This window comes from Miniopterus natalensis, chromosome X (genome assembly GCF_054644295.1).
Source record: "Miniopterus natalensis isolate mMinNat1 chromosome X, mMinNat1.hap1, whole genome shotgun sequence".
In the NCBI taxonomy this organism is placed as follows: Eukaryota; Metazoa; Chordata; class Mammalia; order Chiroptera; family Miniopteridae; genus Miniopterus; species Miniopterus natalensis.
The window spans coordinates 69,542,422-69,564,637 of record NC_142103.1 but is presented as its reverse complement, the minus strand read 5'-3'; the positions used below and the strand labels follow the sequence as shown (position 1 = coordinate 69,564,637).

At 41.8% G+C, this 22,216-nt stretch overlaps 2 protein-coding genes and 1 long non-coding RNA gene across 3 annotated transcripts; all 3 read right to left on the bottom strand.

Moving 5' to 3' along the window:
• Positions 1 to 10,391: 10,391 nt before the first annotated feature.
• LOC107540207 (40-kDa huntingtin-associated protein-like) lies at positions 10,392 to 12,395 on the bottom strand. Its single transcript, XM_087813667.1, has one exon. It carries the CDS (start codon positions 12,327 to 12,329, stop codon positions 11,169 to 11,171), a length of 1,161 nt encoding a protein of 386 aa, XP_087669793.1. The 5' UTR covers positions 12,330 to 12,395; the 3' UTR covers positions 10,392 to 11,168.
• Positions 12,396 to 13,136: 741 nt separating this feature from the next.
• Positions 13,137 to 14,541, bottom strand: LOC148090555 (histone H2A-Bbd type 2/3-like). The gene has a single exon (XM_087829405.1). It carries the CDS (start codon positions 13,615 to 13,617, stop codon positions 13,234 to 13,236), a length of 384 nt encoding a protein of 127 aa, XP_087685531.1. The 5' UTR covers positions 13,618 to 14,541; the 3' UTR covers positions 13,137 to 13,233.
• A 22-nt stretch (positions 14,542 to 14,563) lies between these two features.
• LOC148090554 (uncharacterized) lies at positions 14,564 to 21,706 on the bottom strand. The gene is made up of 3 exons (XR_015716474.1): positions 21,604 to 21,706; positions 19,617 to 19,792; positions 14,564 to 15,378 (listed from the first exon to the last, which is right to left on the bottom strand). It is a non-coding gene; the product is annotated as an uncharacterized LOC148090554 (long non-coding RNA).
• Positions 21,707 to 22,216: the final 510 nt, after the last annotated feature.

Genomic DNA, 22,216 nt, shown 5'->3' with positions numbered 1-22,216 from the left:
GACAACATGGGGGAAATGGACAAATTCCTAGAAGCATACAACCTTCCAAAGCTGAATCAAGAAGAGGCAGAAAACCTGAATAGGCCAATAACAACTAATGAAATTGAAGCAGTAATCAAAAAACTCCCAGCGAAAAAACATCCTGGACCAGATGGATTTACAGGCGAGTTTTACCAAACATTCAAAGAAGAATTAACACTTATTCTATTCAAACTATTCCAGAAAATTCAAGAGGTGGGAAAACTCCCAAACTCTTTTTATGAGGCCAGCATCATCCTAACCATAAAACCAGATAACGATACTACAAAGAAAGAAAATTATAGGCCAATATCCCTGATGAACATAGATGCTAAAATTCTCACTAAGATACTAGGTAACCAGATCCAGCAAAATATTAAAAAGATCATACATCATGACCAAGTGGGATTTATTCTGGGGAGACAAGGCTGGTACAACATCCACAAATCAATAATTGTGATACATCAGATAAACAAAATGAAGGACAAAAATCATATGATCATATCAATAGATGCAGAAAAAGCATTTGACAAAACCCAGCCCCCATTTCTGATAAAAACTCTCAGCAAAGTGGGAATAGAAGGATCATACCTCAACATAATAAAGGCCATATATGACAGACCTACATCATACTCAATGGGTAAAAACTAAAACCATTTCCATTAAAAACCGGAACAAGACAAGGCTGTCCACTTTCACCACTCTTATTCAACATAGTACTGGAAGTCCTTGCCACAGCCATCAGACAGGAGGAAAACATAAAAGGTATCCTAATTGGAAAGGAGGAAGTAAAACTGTCATTATTTGCAGATGACATGAAATTGTACATAGAAAACCCTAGAGACTCCATCAAAGTCCTACTAGATTTGATAAACGAATTTGGCAAGGTAGCTGGATACAAAATCAACATTTGGAAATCAGTGGCATTCTTGTACACCAACAATGAACTTTCAGAGGGAGAAACTAAAAAAACAGTACCATTTACCATTGCAACTAAAAAAATGAGATACCTAGGAATAAACTTAACCAAGGATGTAAAAGACCTGTACTCAGAAAACTACGTGACACTGAAGAAAGAAATAGAGGAAGATTTAAACAAGTGGAAGAAGATACCATGCTCATGGACTGGAAGAATTAATATCATTTAAATGACCATACCACCCAAAGCAATTTATAAATTTAATGCAATTCCTATGAAAATACCAACAGCATATTTCACAGACCTAGAACAAACATTTTGAAAATTTATATGGAACCAAAAAAGACCCCGAATAGCTGCAGCCATCTTGAGAAAAAAGAACAGAGTGGGAAGGATCACATTATCAGACTTCAAACTATATTACAGAGCCACTATAATCAAAATGGCCTGGTATTGGTACAACAACAGGCATATAGATCAATGGAACAGAACAGAGACCCCGGAAATAGACCCAGGCCATTATGGTCAGTTAATATTTGACAAAGGAGGCAAGAGTATCCAATGGAGTAAAGACAGTCTCTTCAATAAGTGGTGCTGGGAAAAATTGGACAGATACATGCAAAAGAATGAAACTAGACCACCAACTTTCACCATACACAAAAATAAACTCAAAATGGATAAAAGAATTAAATGTAAGTCACGAAACCATAAAAATCCTGGAAGAAAACATAGGCAGTAAAGTCACAGACATCCCACGCAGTGGACTTTTCACTGATACATCTCCTAGGGCAAGAGAAACAAAGGGAAAAATAAACATATGGGACTACATCAAACTAAAAAGCTTCTGCACAGCAAAAGAAAACAGCCTCAAAATACAAAGGAGCCCCACGGTCTGGGAAAACATATTTGCCAAGGATGAATCTGATAAGGGACTAATTTCCAAAGTGTACAAAGAACTCATAGCACTCAGCAAGAGGAAGACAAACAACCCAATTAAGAAATGGGCAAAGTACTTGAATAGACACTTCTCCAAAGAGGACATCCAGATGGCCAAGAGACACATGAGAAAATGCTCGACGTCGCTAATCATCAAAGAGATGCAAATTAAAAGCACAGTGAGGTTCACTTCACACCTGTCAGAGTGGCAGCCATCAACAAATCAACAAACGACATGTGCTGAGGAGGGTGTGGAGAAAGGGGAACCCTAGTACACTGTTGGTGGGAATGCAAACTGGTGCAACCCTATGGAAAACAGTATGGAAGTTCCTCAAAACATTAAAAATGAAGCTGCCGTTTGACCCAGTGATTCCACTCCTAGGAGTGTATCCTAAGAATCCTGAAACATTCATCAAAAAGAATATATCTACCCGTATGTTCATAGCAGCACAGTTTACAATAGCTAAGATCTGGAAACAGCCCAAGTGCCCATCAGTGGATGAGTGGATAAAAAAGCTGTGGGACATTTACACCATGGAATACTATGCAGCTGTGAAGAAGAAGAATCTCATACCCTTTGGGACAGTATGGATGGTCCTTGAGAATATTATGCTAAGTGAAATAAGCCAGGCAGAGAAAGAAAAACATCACATGATCTCGTTTATATGTGGAATCTAAAGCACTTAATAAACTGATGAACAGAATAGATTCAATGACATGGAAGCATGGATGAAACTGATGAATGTCAGAGGGATGGAGGAGGGAGGGTGGGTGGAGGGGGAGAGAGTAACCAAAGAATTTATGTGCATATATGTACAACCCAAGGACATGGACAATGGTGGGGAGAGGGACTGGGGAGGGGGAAGGATCGGCGTGGAATGGGTCATTGGGGAGAAAAAGGGACATCTGTAAATTTTAAACAATAATAACAATTAAAAAAAGAAAAGAATAGAAAAAAAAGTTTCCAAGACAAAAGAATGCTAAAGGAGCTCAGTACCACTGAACCAGCATTGCAAGAAAAGCTAAAAGAACTGCTTCAAGAAGAAGGAATATTGGGAGAAAGGTACATAAGCAAAAAGGGAAAAATGGCATTAAATAAGTATATATCAATAATTACCTTAAATGTAAACCTTAAATGTAAGCAGTTAAATGATTAACTGCTCCAATCAAAAGACATAGGGTATGCTGTCCACAAGAGAACAACCTGAGAGCAAAAGATTCACACAGTCTAAAAGTGAAGGGATGGAAAAAAATATTCCATGTAAATGGAAACAACAACAACAAAAAAGCTGGAATAACAAACAACACTTATTTCTGACAAAATAGACTTCAAAATAAAGACCATAACAAGAGACAAAAATGGTCATTACATAATATTAAAGGGATCAATCCAACAGGAGGAAATAATCCTTATAAATATATATGCACCCAATATAGAAGCACCTAATTATATAAAAAATTATTGGAGGACTTCAGGGGACAGATGGACAGCAACACAATCAGAGCAGGGGACTTTAAAACACTCCTGTCATCATTGGACAGATCATCAAGACAAAAAATCAACAGGGAAACACAGACCTTAAATGAAACACTAGTTCTAATGGATTTAATTGACATTTATAGAACATTTCATCACAAAGCAGAAGAATACACAGTCTTCTCAAGTGCATATGGAACATCTTCAAAGATAGACCAGATGTTAGGGCAAAAAACAAGTCTCTAGAAGTTCAAGATTGAAATCATAGCAAACATCTTCTCAGATCACAGTGGTATAAAACTAGAAATCAACACTATAAAAAAAATCAAAAATATTCAAACATACAGAGACTAAATCGCATGTTATTAAACAATGAATGGGTTGCCAATGAGATCAAGGAAGAAATCAAAACTTCCTGGGGAAAAAAAAATGAACAAAGAGCCCAAAATCTATGGGACACAGCAAAAGCAGTCCTGAGAGGAAAGTTCATAGCAGTACAGGCATAACTCAAGAAACAAGAAAAAGGTCTAATAAAACATCTAACACAATAACTAAAAGTATTAGAAAGAGAACAGCAAGAAAAGCCCCGAGGAAGCAGAAGGAAGGAAATAATAAAGATCAGAGCAGAAATTAATGACATAGAGACTAAGAAAACAATGCAAAAAATCAATGAAACCAAGCGTTGGTTCTTTGAAAAGATAAATAAGATTGATGCACCTTTAGCCAGACTCACCAAGAAACAAAGAGAGAGGAGCCAAATAAAATCAGAAATGAAACAGGTGATAAAACAACTGATCCAACAGAAATGCAAGGGATTGTAAAACAATACTATTAGCAACTAATTACCCACAACTGGACAACCTGGATGAAATGGACAAATTTCTGGAAACATCTAATCTTCTAAAGCTGAATCAGGAAGATACAGAAAACCTGAATGGGCCAATAACTAATGAAATTGAAGCAGTAATCAAAAAACTCCCAGCAAACAAAAGTCCTGGACCAGATGGATTTACAGGCAAGTTTTACCAAACATTCAAAGAAGAATTAACACCTATTCTCCTCAAACTATTCCAGAAAATTCAAGAGGAGGGAAAACTCCCAAACACTTTTTATGAGGCCAGCATCATCCCAGTCCCAAAATCAGGTAAAGACACTACAAAGAAAAAAAATTACAGCCCATTGAACATAGATGCTAAAATCCTCTATAGAATACTAGCAAACCAGATCCAACAATACCTTTAAAACATCATACACCACGACCAAGTGGGATTTATTCTGGAGATGCAAGTCTGGCATAATATTCGCAAGTCAATAAATGTGATACATCACATAAACAAAATGAAGGACAAAACTCATATGATCATATCAACAGATGCAGGAAAAGCATTCAACAAAATCTAGAACCCATTTTTTATAAAGACTCTCAGCAAAGTAGGAATAGAGGGAACATACTTCAACATAATAAAGGCCATATATGACAAACCTACAGCCAACATCATACTCAATGGTCAAAAACTAAAACCATTTCCCTTAAAAACAAGAAGAAGACAAGGTTGTCTGCTTTCAGCACTCTTATTCAACATAGTACTGGAAGTCCTTGCCACAACCATCAGATAGGAAGAAAACATAAAAGGTATCCAAATTGGAAAGGAGGAAGTAAAACTATCATCATTTGCAGATGACATGATATTGTACATAGAAAACACTAAAGACTCCCCCAAAGTACTACTAGATTTGATAAATGAGTTTGGCAAGGTAGCTGGATACAAAATTAACATCCAGAAACTGATGGCACTTTTATACACCAACAATGAACCATCAGAAAGAGAAACTAAAAAACCAATATCATTTACCATTGCAACTAAAAAAATAAGATACCTAGGAATAAACTTAACCAAGGATGTAAAACACCTGTACTCAGAAAACTACAAGACACTGAAAAAAGAAACAGAGGAATATTTAAACACATGGAAGACTATACCATGGTCATGGATTGGAAGAATTAATATCATTAAAATGTCCATACCACCCAAAACAATTTATAGATTCAATGCAATTCTTATTAAAATACCAATAGCATATTTCACAGATCTAGAACAAATACTCCAAAAATTTATTTGAAACCATAAAATACCCCAAATAGCTGCAGCAATCTTGAGAAAGCAGAGCAGAGTGGGAGGAATCACATTCTCAGATATCCAACTATACTACAAAGCCATTGTAATCAAAACAGCCTGGTATTGGTACAACAACAGACATATAGATCAATGGAATAAAACAGAGACCCCCAAAATAGACCCCAGCCATTATGGTTAGTTAATATTTGACAAAGGAGGCAAGAGTGTCCAATGAAATAAAGACAGTCTCTTCAATAAATGGTGCTGGGAAAATTGGACAGGTAAATGCAAAAAAAAAAGAAAAGAAACTAGATCACCAACTTATTCCATACACAAGAATAAATTCAAAATGGATAAAAGACTTCAATATAAGTCACGATAGCATAAAAATCCTGGAAGAAAACATAGGCAATAACAACATAGACATCTCAAGTAGTGGAATTTTCAATGATACATCTCCTAGGGCAAGAGAAACAAAAGAAAAAATAAACAAATGGGATTACATCAAACTAAAAAGCTTCTGCACAGCAAAAGAAAACAGCCTCAAAATACAAAGGAACCCCACAGTATGGGAGAACATATTTGCCAAGGATGCATCTGATAAGGGGCTAATTTTCAAAGTTTACAAAGTACTCATGCAACTTAATAAGAGGAAGACAAACAATCCAATTAAAAAATGGGCAAAGGACCTGAATAGCCACTTCTCCAAAGAGGACATACAGATAGCCAAGAGACGTATGAAAAAATACTCAACATCTCTAATCATCAAAGAGGTGCAAATTAAAACCACAATGAGGTATCACTTCACACCTGTCAGAATGGCTGCCATCAACAAATCAACAAATGACATGAGCTGGCGAGGGTGTGGAGAAAGGGGAACCCTGGTACACTGCTGGTGGGCATGCAAACTGGTGCAGCCACTATGGAAAACAGTATGGAGGTTCCTCAAAAAATTAAAAATGGAACTGCCTTTTTACCCAGTGATTCCACTTCTAGGAATATATCCTAAGAATCCTGAAACACTAATCAAAAAGTATATATGTACCCCTGTGTTCATAGCAGCACAGTTTACAATAGCTAAGATCTGAGAACAGCCCAAGTGCCTGTCATTTGATGAGTGGATAAAAATCTGTGAGATATTTACACCATGGAATACAATGCAGCTGTAAAGAAGAAGGATCTTGTACCCTTTGGGCAGTATGGATGGACCAGGAGAAAATTATGCTAAGCAAAAGAAACCAGGCAGAGAAAGACAAATATTACATGATCTCACTTATACGTGGAATCTAAAGACAATAATCTGATGAACAAAGTAGATTCAATGACATAGAAGCATGGAACAGACTGTGGAATCTCAAAGGGAAGGTGGGGATGAGTGGGGAGAGATTACCAAAGAATCACATGCATCTATGCATAACCCATGGACACAGACAACAGTGTAGTGAAGGCCTGGGGCAGGGAGGGGGTTTGGGGTGAAAGGAGTCAATGGGGAAAAAAGGAGACATCTGTAATATTTTGAACAACAAGAAAAAGAACAAAAGACTGCCACTTGGCACTTTGGGCTTCTTGTGCCTGTGAATCAACAGGCAAACAAGGAAGTTCCAGTGCTGGCTGGGGTGACTAATCCTGACTACCAAGGGAAAGTTGGACAGCTACTCCATAGTAGGTAATGGAGGTTAGGGCTACAATGTCTGGAGTATATAAGATCCTGTAGCATACCTCTTAGTGTTACTTATCATGCCCTGTGGTTAAAGCAGAGGGAAAAGTACAATAATCAAATTCAGGCAGGACTAATTTTTTCCCTTTTTTTTATTGTTCAAAATATTACAGATGTCCCCTTTCTTCCCCATTCACCCCTTCTACCCTGCACCCACTCCCATCCCCAGGCCTTTACCATACTATTGTCTGTGTCCATGGGTTATGAACATATGCATATAAATTCTTTGGTTAATCTCTCCCCATCCACCCACTCACCCATCCCCACCTTCTCTGTGAGATTCGTTAGTCTGATCCATGCTTCCATGTCGCTGAATCTATTTTGTTCATCAGTTTATTGTTCTTTATATTGCACATTAAGTGAGATCATGTGATGTTTGTCTTTCTCTGCCTGGCTTATTTTGCTTAGCATAATATTCTCAAGGTCCATACACACTGTCACAAAGGGTACGAGATCGTTCTTCTTTACAGCTGCATAATATTCCATGGTGTAAATATACCACAGCTTTTTTATCCACTCATCTACTGATGGGCACTTGGGCTGTTTCCAGATCTTAGCTATTGTAAGTTGTGCTATCAACATAGGGGTATGTATATTCTTTTTGATTAGTGTTTCAGGATTCTTAGGATATATTCCTAGAAGTGGGATCACTGGGTAAAAAGGCAGTTCCACTTTTAATTTTTTGAGGAAACTCCATACTGTTTTCCATAGTGGCTGCACCAGTTTGCATGCCCACCAGCAGTGTACTAGGGTCCCCTTTCTCCACACCCTCGCCAGCTCATGTCATTTGTTGATTTGTTGATGGCAGCCATTCTGACAGGTGTGAAGTGATACCTCATTGTGGTTTTAAATTGCATCTCTCTGAGCATTTTTTCATATGTCTCTTGGCTATCTGTATGTCCTCTTTGGAAAAGTGTCTATTCAGGTCCTTTGTCCAATTTTTAATTGGATTGTTTGTCTTCCTCTTGTTGCATTGTATGAGTCTTTTGTAAACTTTGAAAATTAGCCCCTTATCAGATGCATCCTTGGCAAATATGTTCTCCCATACTGTGGGGTTCCTTTGTATTTTGAGGCTGTTTTCTTTTGCTGTGCAGAAGCTTTTTAGTTTGATGTAATCCCATTTGTTTATTTTTTCTTTTTTTTCTTTCGCCCTGGAGATGTATCAGTGAAAATTCTATTGGGTGAGCAGGCAGGACTATTATAGTAATGTCCCATACCCTTGAAGAATGCAGTTTGGGTCACCCCACGAGCTAAAAAACCACAACCAGCTGAGGTGCTTGCTGAGATGAAATGGAATACAGAACAGATAGTGAAAGAAGGTAATTATGAATATCAGCTATGACTATGTCACCAATTACAGAAATAAGGAATGTAATTATTACCAGTATTTCTTCTTTTTTTTGTTATCAGTATTTGTGAATGTGTTTGTTTGTATAAAATGTTTTTTTCCTTCTCTTATCCTCCTGTCACATAAGGAGTATTGATTTTATATCATAGTATTTCAGTATTGTTTACTTTACATCATAGTATTTGCCAAGTTTCTGGATATTGAGAAGAGTAAGCATTACCTAAGGACTTTAAATCTTGCACTGGAGAAAGGGTTATTGCATTTTCAATTGTCCACAGGCTAGTTGTATCATGTTAGGTGAAAGTAGGACCTCATTATATTCCTTTTTAGGAGTTTAAGTATGTTTTAAGGAGATGTGTCTGGGTCTCAAGTTGATAAGGGGTGTACTTGTGATGATTACTTTTATGTGTCAACTTGGCTAGGCCACAGTCCCAGATATTTGGTTTAATATTATTCTAGACATTTCAGTGAGGGTATTTTTTAGTTGAGATCAAGATTTAAATCAGTGGACTTTGAGTAAAGCAGATTACCCTCCAAATGTCTGTGGGTCTCATCAAATCAATTAAAAGCCTTAATAGAAAATTACCTCCTTGAAAGGATTGGAAATTTGGCCTGCAAGTACCTCTGCACTCCAACTGCAACTCTTTTCTGGGTCTCTAGCTTGCTGGCCTACCCTGCAGATTTTGGACTTTCCAAGCTTCCAATCACATGAGCTTGGAAAGATAGATAGATTATATATATATGTGTGTGTGTGTGTGTGTGTGTGTATGTATATGTATATATATACATATATATATGTATGCACACACACATACACATATATATACACATATACATACACATATATAGTGTATATGTGTATATATGTGGAGATAGAGATAGAAATATGAGAGAGAGAGAGAGAGATTCCGTTTGTTTTGTTTCTCTGGAGAACTTCGATCAACACTGCTTACATACCCAATACCAAGCCCTCTGGTAATTCCTCCCCCCACCTCCTCAATGCAAGGAGTTTGGACCAGAGGCATAAGGGGAATATTTCTTAAGCTCAAATCCAAATACTATCACCAGTCACATTACATAACTCCTAAGCCTTCCTGTCATATGACAGTAAAGCAGTTGGCCAGGCCTGCAGCCCAGGTTGAGAGGAGTATACCATAAAAAGCAAAAGCACAAAGAAGCATGCACCCTTACCACATTTTTCAATAAATTGGACTAGGTTTTTCAGGCTCCAAAGGACCCTTCCTGGCAGCCAAGTGTGAGCACAGGAATAGTGGCTCAATCTGTCTCAAATAAGTGTATCCTGTCATTCCTTACCTATGGCTTCCACACTGTTGAAATACAAATATAAAACAATACCCCCAAAGTCCCACCCATTTTGAGGCAAACTCATAGTGATAACTGTCCACATAGCCCCAAAAGTTCAAAATAAAAATCTACCCCTAAACTGTGTCCTTAAATCTCACCCCAAAAGATTAGTACAGTATACAACTTCAGCCTAAAGGATGCATTTTCCTAAAGCTGAATGATTGAGAATGAGATTATACTCTGAAGAGTTCCTATTATTACTCTTGAAACTGTAAAGAAAATAAAATTGAATTTAAAAAAAGATAAAATGGTTTGCATGTAACATTTGAACCAAAAAATCTTGAAAATTTAGTATTTTTAAATGGAACTCCATCATGCGTTTGGTCATATACATGATCATACAACACCAAAGAACCATGCTGATTTTACATAGTCAAGTAAAAGTTGTAGAAAGATCCCTACTACAAATAAAAGAGGTCATGTGGATTACAGGTGCCTCTCAGAATAGAACTGTACATGTGAATTCCAATGCACGCCTGACACATTTGCGTTGTGCAACGCTGCTCCAACCCCCCCCCAGCTGACACTGCGCCTCACACACATCTTCATTGCAGCTAAGTAAATGATCTCTGTAGACTCATTGTCATGCATAGTCGCATACTAAGTACACTGTCAATTTCAAATGAACGAATACATCTTGGAACTGAAAGAGAACTGTTTCTGCTTTCTGTGGCCTGACAACTAGATAAGTTATTCCCATTTTATAGATGAAGTAAATCTAAACCAGAAGTCAGGATGAGTGGAATGGCTTTATCATGGATTTAGAGCTGTAGCAACAATGATGTATGGAATCCAATGGTTCCCATGAATACGTATTGGGTAGACAAAACAAGAGAAATTGGGTGATCACATAGTTAGATATAGAAATACGCTAAGAAATTAGTCACAATGAAGAAAAATCACATAGCATAAGTATTTAGACACCAGTGCAAAACAAAATCCTGACAATGAAATGAAGATTGGGGTGTGGGGTGAGGTGACCTGAGTGGAAGAGAAAAGGGATAAAAGGATTCTCATTTTTATGTTGCAGTTTTGGGGAAGAGAGCTATGTTCTCTACTCTGTTTCTATCATATTATTTTTTTCTTCCATTATTATGAAAATAAGTCTTTGGGATACAGGTAATTTTCAGTCAACTAAATTCCTGTGGTGGCAAGAGGAATAAGCTAAACAAAGGTAGAACCACTGGGATCAATGTTTTTTTATTTCCCTTCAAAAGCAAAGGTGGATGCATGGGTTTGGCAACAGGCAGTCACTTGGTTAACGGGATTAATCAGATCCCCTGTCCTGAGGGGGAGATGGTTTCTTGCAGAACGAGGTGAAGGAGGTGGTTCTGCTCAGCACTCAGCAGTGGCCACATCTCCACCTGCAGCGATTTGACGGCCTCCGTGTCCTTTTCATGGGTAGCCATGACCAAGGACTGGAGCAGCAGGAAGAGCTCTTCGGGAAGCTGGCCGCTGGTCTCCTGCCCGTGGCTGTCAAAAGCCTCCCAGGAGTACTTCTCCAAAGTGTGAGCATGTTCCTGCTCCCGGAGGAGCTTGGCGGGCGGTGGTTGCAGGAGCAGCAGCAGCAGCACGCGGGACACCTCACAGCGGACCACCACCTCCCAGAAGGCGCCTAGCAAGGCACCAGAGGTCGCGGTCGCGAAACTTGTATTCGGAGGGCTTTGTGCAGGGGGCGGGGGTGGGGCCCCGCCGGGTCGGAGCTGGGGCCCTAGCTGCAGCGGCTGCAGCGGTGGATGCGACTGTGGCTGCAGCGGGAGGGGCGGCGGCTGGGGCTGCACCGGGTGGCTGCCGTGCTCCTGCGCCAGGCGCTGCATGCGCGTGAAGACCGCCAAGGCGCCATTGTAGTCGCGCGCCAGCAGCTGGCAGGAGGCGGCATCGCCGAGCGCCTGCAGCGCGGCCAGGGGCAGCTGTGCCAGCTGCAGCTGGGCGGCGCGCTGGAAGTGGCCGGCGGCGGCGGCCGGCTGACCCAGGTCGCGCAGGGCGGCGGCCAGCTCGAGGCAGAGGGCGGCGGCGGCGGCCGGCTGGCCCAACTCAAGGTGCAGGCGCACAGCGGCACCCAGGGCGCTGGCAGCAGCCTGCAGCGGCTCCCCGTAGGCGGCGGGGCAGACGAGTCGCTGGCGCGCGTCGAGCTCCTGCCGCAGGAAGAGGCGGGCGGCCTCGGTGAGCGCCAGGGCTTCCCCCGGCCCGTGGAACAGCGCCTGATGGCAGCGCGCAACCGCCAGCTGGCACCAGGCCGCGTATGGCAGGCACTCCTGAGCGCGCAGCTCGCGGCCCAGCTGACCGAACTGCTCGCCGGCCTCCGCCACGTTCGGCTTCCGCAGGAACCGCTTCTTCAGCTTGTTCAACACCTGACGGTACCTGGCCAGAAAGTCCCCAGCATCAAATCCCAGGCCTGAAAAGCCACCTAGGCCGCTCACGTACGCCGCCATCTTCCCAGCCCAAGTGCTTCCTCTGGGCGGAATTTGAGAGTGCGGGAGGCTAACTGCAACTTGCCCTGCGTTCCGCTGGAACGTCCCATCTTACAGAGCCGGCACTTTTCACCCGGTTGTTGCCCTGGTGATATGTAAATATAGGGTGGCTGGGGCGGGGCCTGGACTTCTGCAAGGAGCAAACACATATCCTGGATCTGGGGGCAGGGCGTGGCCAGGCACCCTCTGTTGCTAGGTGACAGCTTGTTTACCCAGTTTGCTACCAGTGTTTCCGAACATCTCTCGGGGAATGGAACCAAAAATAAACTCGTGACCTGGCGTGACCCTCATTCCCCTTTTGCATCGTTCTTGCTTGTCCCACCCCCCATCACACCTCAATGTTCCCGTCAAACCCACTGCCCCATTTGGAGTCCATGCCAACCGCTCTGTCCACGCCTCCATTCTGCACCCGGGTTGGCATTGCACGGTCACCCTATCACGATGCCTTAGTCATGGCCTTGCACTCCACCCCAATGAACACCATCCTCCTGGGGACTTTGCGGGCCTCTGACTTGCTCAGAGGCAATGGGGGAGTCTTCCATACCCCAGCCTCAACCCCACCGCAGCCAGCCTGTCCCATCCTGGACCGCCCCCTGCACTGTCACCGGGAGAGGCTGCTCCTCTCTTGCCATCTCCGACTCAACCCCCGCCCCCGGGAAGACACCACCATCAGCCCCATCCCTCCAACGAGTTATGTCCCACAAACACCTCCCACACAGTGACTGAAGCAGGCACATGGGTTCCTTTCAACACTTTATTTTCAATGACTTTGCCCAAGGCACCAGGCAGGCTCAGGCTGCCTGGGCTGTGAGGGGGCCTGGCGTCCTAGGGTCGAGGCCCGGGGAACCCATGCCATGCTGGGCAGCTACTGCCAGCCCGGGGCCACTTGGGATATGGTGGTATTCCCAAAGAAGCCGCTGAGCAGTGCGTTGTTGTGGATCGCCATGTCCAGGAGCTCCGGAGTGATGCGCCTGCGGCCGATTTTCTGGGCCTCGTTGCCCGCCAGCTCCAGGACGGTGGTGGTCAGGTACTCGATGATGGCCGCCAGGTACACGGGTGCGCGTGAGCTGAAGCGCTGGGCATAGTGGCCTTCCCGCAGGAGGCGCTCCAGGTGGCTCACAGAAAAGGACAAGTCTGCTCTGGTAGACGGGCTGCGGCTGCGGTTGCGGTTGCGGTTGCTGTTGCTTGTGCGGCTGTGGTTCCGCCTCTGGTGATCGGAGGGCCCTTCACGGCTCCTTTGCCCAGACATGCTGGGCGTTAGGTGCACTTTCTCCAACCGGCCTAGCTCTGCAGTGCGGTCAGGTGCGGTCAGGTGCGGTCAGGTGCGGTCAGTTGCGATTCGCCAGTTGGTCTCAACCGCTCAAGATAGCCAGTACAGAGGCTCCCGCTCAGTGTTCTAACGACCACGGACCGGCCCCTCATTGGTCGAGGCACAGGCTCTGTGACCTACAAGTTCGGTGAGGTCACTGCTTTCCCATTGGCCCCGGCGGGCCTGGGCCTGCAAAGAAGGGGCGCTGGTGGCACCCTGCTCACCTTTGCTCACTGGACCCTCTCTTTGAGGGAGCTCCCACTTCCCACTGGACCAGAACCTTGTACAGAAAAAACAGCAAACATGTATGACCCAGTGGCACCAGGTGTACACTCGTTGGACGGCCATCACAACTATCTAGCTGTTGTGAATGGCACTGCGGTGAACATTCTTGTACAGGGTTCTGTTTGAACACCTGTTTTCAGTTCTTCTGAGTATACAGCTAAGGGTGGAATTGCCAGGCCATATGGGAATTCTATGTTTAACTTACTGAGGAACCATCCAACTGATTTCCACAGTGGCAGTACCAATTTGCACTCCCAACAACAGTGTATGAGGGTCCCAATTTCTCCATACCCTCACCAAAACTTGCTATTTCCCTTTTTGTTTTGCTTATAATAGCTATCCTAGTGGGTGTGAAGTGGTATCTCCTGGTTTTGATTTGCATTTCCCTCATGGCTAATGATGTTGAGCATCTTTTCAGGTGCCTCTTGGCCATTTGTACAACTGCTTTGGAGGAAGCAGATGCACTTTCAAATCCTTTGCCCATTTCCTAAACTGGGTTGCTTGTCTTTCTGTTGTTGAGTCGTAAGAGTTCTTTATGCATTCTGGAAAATAGGCCGTTATCAGACATATGATTTGCAAATGTCTCTCCCATCATGTAGGTTGTCCTTTCACTTTCTAGATAGAGTCCTTTGGTGCACAAACGTTTTTGATTTGGATGACATACAATTTGTCTTTTTTTCTTTGCCTTTTGTGGCTGTGCTTTGGCTCTCATATTTTGTAACTGTTGCCCAATCCAAGGTCATGGAGATTTGCATCTATGTTTTATTCCAAGAGTTTTATAGTTTCAGCCCTTAACTTTAGGTCTGTGAGCCATCAGAGTTAATATTTGCACGTGGTGTGAGATTGGGGTCCATATTCATTCTTATGCCTGTGGACATCCTGTTGTCCCAGCACCCTTTGTTCAAGATATTTTTCATTCTTCCATTGAGTGGTGTTGACACCCTTATTGAAAATCAACTATTTATACATATATGGGTTTATTTATTGTTCCAACTTTTAAAACATTGACCTATAATTTGTGTATCATTATGCCAGTGCCACACATTTTAGGATTGATATAGCTTTGCAGCAAGCATTGAAATTGGGAAGTGAGAGTCTTCCAACTTTGTTCTTTTTTGAGATTGTTTTGGCTATCTGCATCCCTTGCACTTCCATGTGAATTTGAGGATCAGCTTGTCAATTTTCACAAAGAAGCCAGGTTAGATTGTAACAGGCATGGCACTGAGTCTGTATATTGCCTTGGGGATTGTGACCATCTTAACAATATTAAATGTTCAGTCCACTAACACAGGATGCCTTTCCATTTATTTCAGTCCTCTGGAATTTCCTTCAGCAATGTTTTGCAGTTTTCAGAGTAAAAGTCTTACACGTCTTTTGTTAAATGCATTCCTCAGTATTTTATTCTTTTGGATGATACTGTAAAAGAAATTATTTTCTTTTTAAAAAACTTATTGCTGAAAGTATTACAGATGTCCCCCTTTTTCTCCATTGACCCCCTCCACCCCGCACTTGCACTCCCCCAGGCCTTCACCTCACCACTGGCTGTGCCCATGGGTTATGCATATATGCATATAAGTTTTTCAGTTAATGTCTCCCCACCCACCCACCCCCGCCTTCCTTAACCTCGTTTTTTGGATTGTGCATTGCTAGTGTATAGAAATTTAACTGGTGGTTGCACATTGACCTGGGTTCCTGTGACTTCGCTGAACTCCTTTATTGTATATTCAAATAGGTCCTTGTGTTTTTGGTGTATTCTTTAGTGATTATATATATATATGAACATGTCATCTATGAATAGAGACAGTTTTATTTGTTCCTTTCCAATCGGAATGCCTTTTATTTATTTGCCCTGCCTACTTGGCCTGACTAGAACTTTGAGCACAATGTTGCATAGAATTGTCAAGACCAAACACTCTTGTCTTCTTCCTGATGCTAGGGAGAAAGCACCCAGTCTTTCACCATTGTGAATGATGCTATCTGTGGTTTTTCATAGGTGCTCTTAATCACATTGAGTAAGTTCCCTCCTATTCCTATTTTGTTGAATTTGTTTTCGGGAAAGGGTGTTGGAATTTGTCAAATGCTTCCCTTTCCCCTACATCTATGAGATGATCTTGAGGTCCCCCACCCCCTGCATTCTGTTAATATGGTGTAATACATTAATTGATTTTCATATGTTACATTCATGAGATAAATGCCACTTGGTCAGAGTGTATAACAAATGGCCCATAAACCTTTTGTTCAACGCACAGGTGTGGATCAGGCAAGCTGCTTGATGGCAAGTGTGTGTGTGTGTGTGTGTGTGTGTGTGTGTGTGTGTGTGTGTGTGAAGGGATGTGTAGCATGAAGAGAAGCCGAGACATTTTGGGGAACCTGCTATTAGTTTACTAAGGCTGGAGAGTAGGGTGCCCATGGGAGAGTGGTGGTTGATGTGGCTGGAGAAGAGTCTGGCAGGAACCAAGACACAGAGGTTCTGGTATGCTGTGCTCAGGTTTTGGAATACCCCGTAGGCTATTGTGAGCTCACTGTGGTCATTAAGTTCTAGAGTGGCATGACCTGATTTGTTTCCAGAAAGATCATTCTGGCACCTGTGTGAAGAATAGAACAGAGAGAACTGAGATGGGAGTTAGAAAGCTGCTGCAGTAACTTAGTCAAGAAATGATAGATATTTTAAAATATGTCTTTATTGATTTCAGAGGGAAGGAGGGAGGGAGAGAGAGAGGTAGAAATATCAATGATGAGAGAGTCATTGATCGGCTGCCTCCCGCACGGCCCCTACTGGGGATCGAGCCTGCAACCCGGGCATGTGCACCCACCAGGAATCCAACCTCCATCTCCTGGATCACAGGTCGATGCTCAACCGCTGAGCCACGCTGGCTGGGGGAAATGATAGATATTTTAATTAAGATGATGGTATTGGTACATAACTCCACGGGACAAATTCAGTTTTAAAAAATAATTTGGCCGACAGATTTTTAAAAAAATATATCTTTATTGATTTCAGAGAAAGGAAGGGAGAGGGAGAGAGAGGTAGAAACATCAATGATGAGAGAGTCATCATTGATCATCTGCCTCCTGCACGCCTGCAACCCGGGCATGTGCCCTGACTGGGAATGGAACCCTGATCTCCTGGATCCTAGGTCGATGTTTAACCACTGAGCCACGCCCAGCAGGGCTAAGCTGACAGATCTTAGAGGGGAGGGCTTTGGGAGGGATGGGAAGAGATTAACCAAAATTATATGCATATATGTATAGCCCAAGGAATGGGGGAAATCTGTAATACTGTCAACAATAAAAAATAATAGTAAGTTGGTTAGTAAAATGGCACATAATAGGTGCTTGCTACATATTTCTGATACCATTGACCCTAGCTGGAGACTTGTTGATTTTTTTATTCATTCTTTCAACAAATCTTTATTGAGTGCCTACTCTATGTTTGGGACTGTGGTAAGCATTGAGGAAATACCAATGAGCAATATAGATCAGGTTCCTGCATGTAGTCTGATGAAAAATATATAGACAAGGAACCTGACAATTAAAAAACACACAACACTATATTGTGATAAGTGCTATGAGAAGGGAAGTTCAAGGTGCTATAGCAACAATAATTTACAAGGAGTTTGGTGCTTGGGACATATTCCTGGAGAAGTTGGTGTCCAAGCTGAAGAACAAATATAAGTTAGCCAAGTGAAAAAGTAGGGCATTAGTGGGGGAGAGGGAGGAAAGCTCTGGCATAACTCCTCGAGTGCAGGGTGAGGTGACTACAGACTTTGGAGCCATTATTGGATATATGGGCTAAAGGAGAAGGTCTAGGTCTTGGTGGGCAGATGAGTTCAGTTTTGAGTATGTCAATTTGAGATGCCCGTGGGATATCCAGATGGCGATGAAGGATAGATGGTGTGGGATTTCAAGAGAGAGAGAGGTCAGGGCTGGAGATATAGATTTGAGAGTCATTAGGATAATTCTTGACATGGATGTAGTAGATCATGCAGGGAAAGTGTATAGAGAGAACATAGAAGGGGACCAAGGACAACTTCTCTTAAGGGGCAGGCAAAAGAAGAAAATTCTTGGAAGGAGACTGAAGGAGTGTCTACACAGAAAATAAGAGAGGGCTGAGAGAGAATCAAACCAGAAAGAAAAAAGAGCGAAGGGTCAGAAAAAGACAGATTTCCTTTTGATTCTTTCTTATCTTTTCCATCTGGTCTTTCATTGTGTCTACCCTTTCCATGAAAGTCCTTAACATAGTAATCATAGTTATTTTAAGTTTCCTAACTGATAATTTCAACACCTGTGCCATATGTGAATCTAGTTCTCACGGTGCTTTGCCTCTTCAAATTGTGTTATTTCTTGCCTTTTAGCATGTTTTTTAATTTTGTTGCTGTTGTTAGAGGCCAGGCATGTTGTATAGAACAGTAGATACTGAGGTAAATAGAACCTTAGGGTGAATATATCAGTCTGACCAAGAGATGGGCCCTATCTGATGTTTGTCTCTGTGAGTAACAGAGGCAGTAAATTTCTCTAGTGATCTTGTTTTTCTCTCCCCTCTTGGTCTTGGCCCTTCCCTTTGTGCTGCATCTCAGAAACACTCTGTCTCTTGCAGCTTTCCCAGCTGTAATCCACTTTTATTTTAACTGGAAGCTTATTAGCTGGATGTAGTGTGTGGGGAAAGAGGGCATTCTCTTAATCCATTCTTTGGATTAAGTGTCAGTCTTTGGACTGTACAGTGGCCCTATGCCTTGGGAGTGTGGCCTTCACAATTATTTTTGTCCCGTTATTGGGTGTTGTGGCTTGAACTGTATGCCCCCAAAAGATGTGTTGAAACCCTAACTCCTAGTGCCTGTTAGTAAGACCTTATTTGGAATTAGGGTCTTTGAAGGTAACCAAGACAAGTTGAGGTCATACTGGATTAGGGTGGCCCTAAACTCAACAATTGATGTCCTTATAAGGAAAGAGAGATTTGAAGACACAGGAGAGACACAGGGAAGAAGGCCATGTGATGCTGGAGACAGAGAGTGCACTGATGTTTCCACAGGCCAAGGAACATGAAGGATTGTCCACAACCACCAGAATCTAGAAGCAAGGAAGGGCTCTCTCCTAGAGTCTTTGGAGGGAGCATGGCCCTGCCAATGCCTTGATTTCAGATGTCTAGCCTTCAGAACTGTGAGAGAATAAATGTATGTTGTTTTAAGCCAACTAGTTTGTGGTAATTTGTTATGGCAGTGTTACAGAGCTCATACGCTGGGATAAAGCTTTCCCCCCCTCTTCCACCTAATACCTTTCCTGGCTGTAGCATTTCCAGTCTATGTCTTTGAAACCCTCTCCCTTGTACAATGAGGCTTTTTTTTCCCTTCCTATTTTTTCTTACATGATACAGGGAGATAAAGTGGGGCTGGAGCAAGGCAGTGTTCCCTTTCCCTAGCTGGGATGACATTTTATTTTTGTCTTTCTTGCAACCCGTAGGATAACCTTGGAAACAAATGGCTAGTGGTCCTCAGAAAGTATTTTCAGTCCACATAAAAAGTATCTATTATTGCAAAACAATGTGATTATATTTAATACTATTGAACTGTACACTTAAAAACGGTTAAGATGTTAACTTTTATGCTGCTGTTTTTTATTACAATTAAAAATAAAGGATTTGTCTCTACACATCTTACCAAGACGATCTTCATGTTGCCAAGCAAAATTCAGAGACTTGAAGTCTGTATGGTGTCAATGGATGGTTAATGGAAATAAGCTTTTGAAGTTGGGCTGTTGAAGGGCCCAATGTATGACTCTTCCCTTCAGCAGGTTCTGGATCCTGCTTTGTATGTAGGACAAACTGTGGCACATCCTAGAAAATTCAACAATAAGAAAGAAGAGTTAGTAACAATATAAAACAACTTTCATGAGGCCGATGGAATACACTACAGAAAAAACTGTGGAAAAGAACAGTTTAACTATCTCAACTACACAGGATTAAACAAAGAAGAAATTCTGAACAGCTAAGCAAAAGTAGCCTATAACCGTTACTTCTGCTTATTCACCAGCCAATCTGATTTTATGCCTTGCAATATTGCTTCTACCCCACTATCTAACTGAGGTGGTTCTATTTATTTATTTAAAACTGTTTATTGAATTTATTGGTGTGACATTGGTTAATTAAATTATATAGATTTCAGGTGTACAATTTTATAATAAAACATCATCTGTATATTGTATTCTGTGTTCACCACCCAAAGTCAAGTCTCCTTCCATCACCATTTATTCCCCCTTTACCCTCCTCTACCTCTCTCCGCCCACCCCCACCCCCCTTCCTTTCTGGTAATCATCATACTGTTTGTTGTCTGTGTCAATGAAGCAAACAAACAAACAAACAAATGAAACACCCAACAACAACAACAACAACAACAACAGAACAAAAATACTGAGGTGGTTCTATTTTAAAATTCACTAATTTTAACCTTCTAACCACATATAAGCATTGGTTTTCAGGTTTCATCCTTCTGGGCCTCTTCACTTGTGATAGTATCAATTGCCTTCTCCCTGACTCCTTGGAACTTTCTTTTCCACTCATTATGTGTGATTGTGGACAAGTTACTAAAACTTTCAGTGACTCCATTTCCTATTTTGTAAAGTGAGGACAATAATAATACTTATCTCATGGGTTTAGTATGAGGAGTAAAGTACTTAGAACTGTGTCTGTCCCATAGTAAGATCTATATATGTCAGCTGCTATTATTATCACCATCATAATTATTATGGCTATTGTTAGAAATAAATTATATCTGTTAGTAAAAGCATCTCGATAAACCTGCTTGGCATTGGGAACTCCCTGAGTGTCATGGTTTCAGAAAGATTGATAAAAACAACTTCATTTGTATAAGACCTTAAAAGGAATTAATTTGTCTTGTGTGAGGAGAGAGGAAAAGGCAAGCAGCTGCGGAGAACCTGAATGGTGCTTGATGTGAGCCTTCTCGGTAACCTCTTAAGGTCACTAAATCCACAAACTGCTTCTTTTGAGCAGATGTGTGCATGCGTGTGTGGTTTGAGCTGATGAGGGGACTGAATTGCATGTTGATGTGGGGGAAACCAATCACATACCAAAGTCCATAGCTAAAGACATAATAGAATTTGCTGATGACTAAGGGGAGGTTCTGACATAACAGGTTAGTAAATCAAGAACTAAAGTCAAATTTATTGAGATTTTATGGGTGGTAGCAAAGAGCAGAGCATAGAGAGACCCCTGCTGGTACCTGGGTTATATTTATTTTCTCCATAGGCCCTTGTTTCCCAAACTCCTACCTATAGGTATTGTCTAATACAGAGGCTATCGAATTATGGCCCATGCCTATTTTTATATGGCCCACAAGCTAAGAATGAATTATCTATATTTTAAAGGGTTGTAAACAAAAATAAAGAAGAATATGAGACCAAGACCACACGTGGCCTCCAAAGTGAACAATACCTGGCCCTTGGAGTAAAAAAAATTCCAACCACTCACCTACTGCTCCATTATTTTCTCTCCCCACCCACCCCATCACCCCTGCCTTCCCTCTGAGATTCATCAGTTTGTTGCATGCTTCTGTATCTCTGGATCTATTTTATTCGTTGGTTTATTTGTTCATTAGATTCTACATATGAGTAAGATCATGTGATACTTGCCTTTCTCTGACTGCACAATACTCTCCAGGTCCCACCATGCTGTCTTAAAGGGTAAGGGATCCTTCTTTTTTACAGCTGCATAGTATTCCATGGCATAAATATCCAAGAAGATGCTTGATATGATTTCAATCTTCTTGAACTTGTAGAGGCTGGTTTTGTGTCTTAGCATGTGCTCTATCTTTGAGAATGTCCCATGTGGACTTGAACAGAATGTATATTCTGCGGCTTGGGGGTGAAATGTTCTTTAAATGTCAATTAAATCCATCTGTTCTAGTGTGTCATTAGGAGTCACTGTTTCCTTGTTGATTTTTTGTCTGGAAGATCTATCCAGTGAAGTTAATGGGGTGTTAAAGTCCCCTACTATTGCTGTCGATCTCTTCTTTAAAGTCCTCCAGAAGTTTTGTTTTGTTTTGCTTTGTTTTGTTTTGTTTTGTTTTGTTTTTTTGGGCCTGTGTGAGTCTTTTGTTCTGAGGTGGGACTCTTGCAGACAGCATGTATTTGGGTCTTGTTTTCTTATCCATTCGGCGACCCTATGTCTTTTGATTGGGGCATTTAATCCATTTACATTTAAGGTTATTATTGATAGGTACTTATCTATTGCCATTTTATTTCT

Bases quoted from the DNA above. Each gene is read 5' to 3' on its own strand.
- LOC107540207 (XM_087813667.1), bottom strand. From the start codon at position 12,329: ATGGCGGCGTACGTGAGCGGCCTAGGTGGCTTTTCAGGCCTGGGATTT.
- LOC148090555 (XM_087829405.1), bottom strand. From the start codon at position 13,617: ATGTCTGGGCAAAGGAGCCGTGAAGGGCCCTCCGATCACCAGAGGCGG.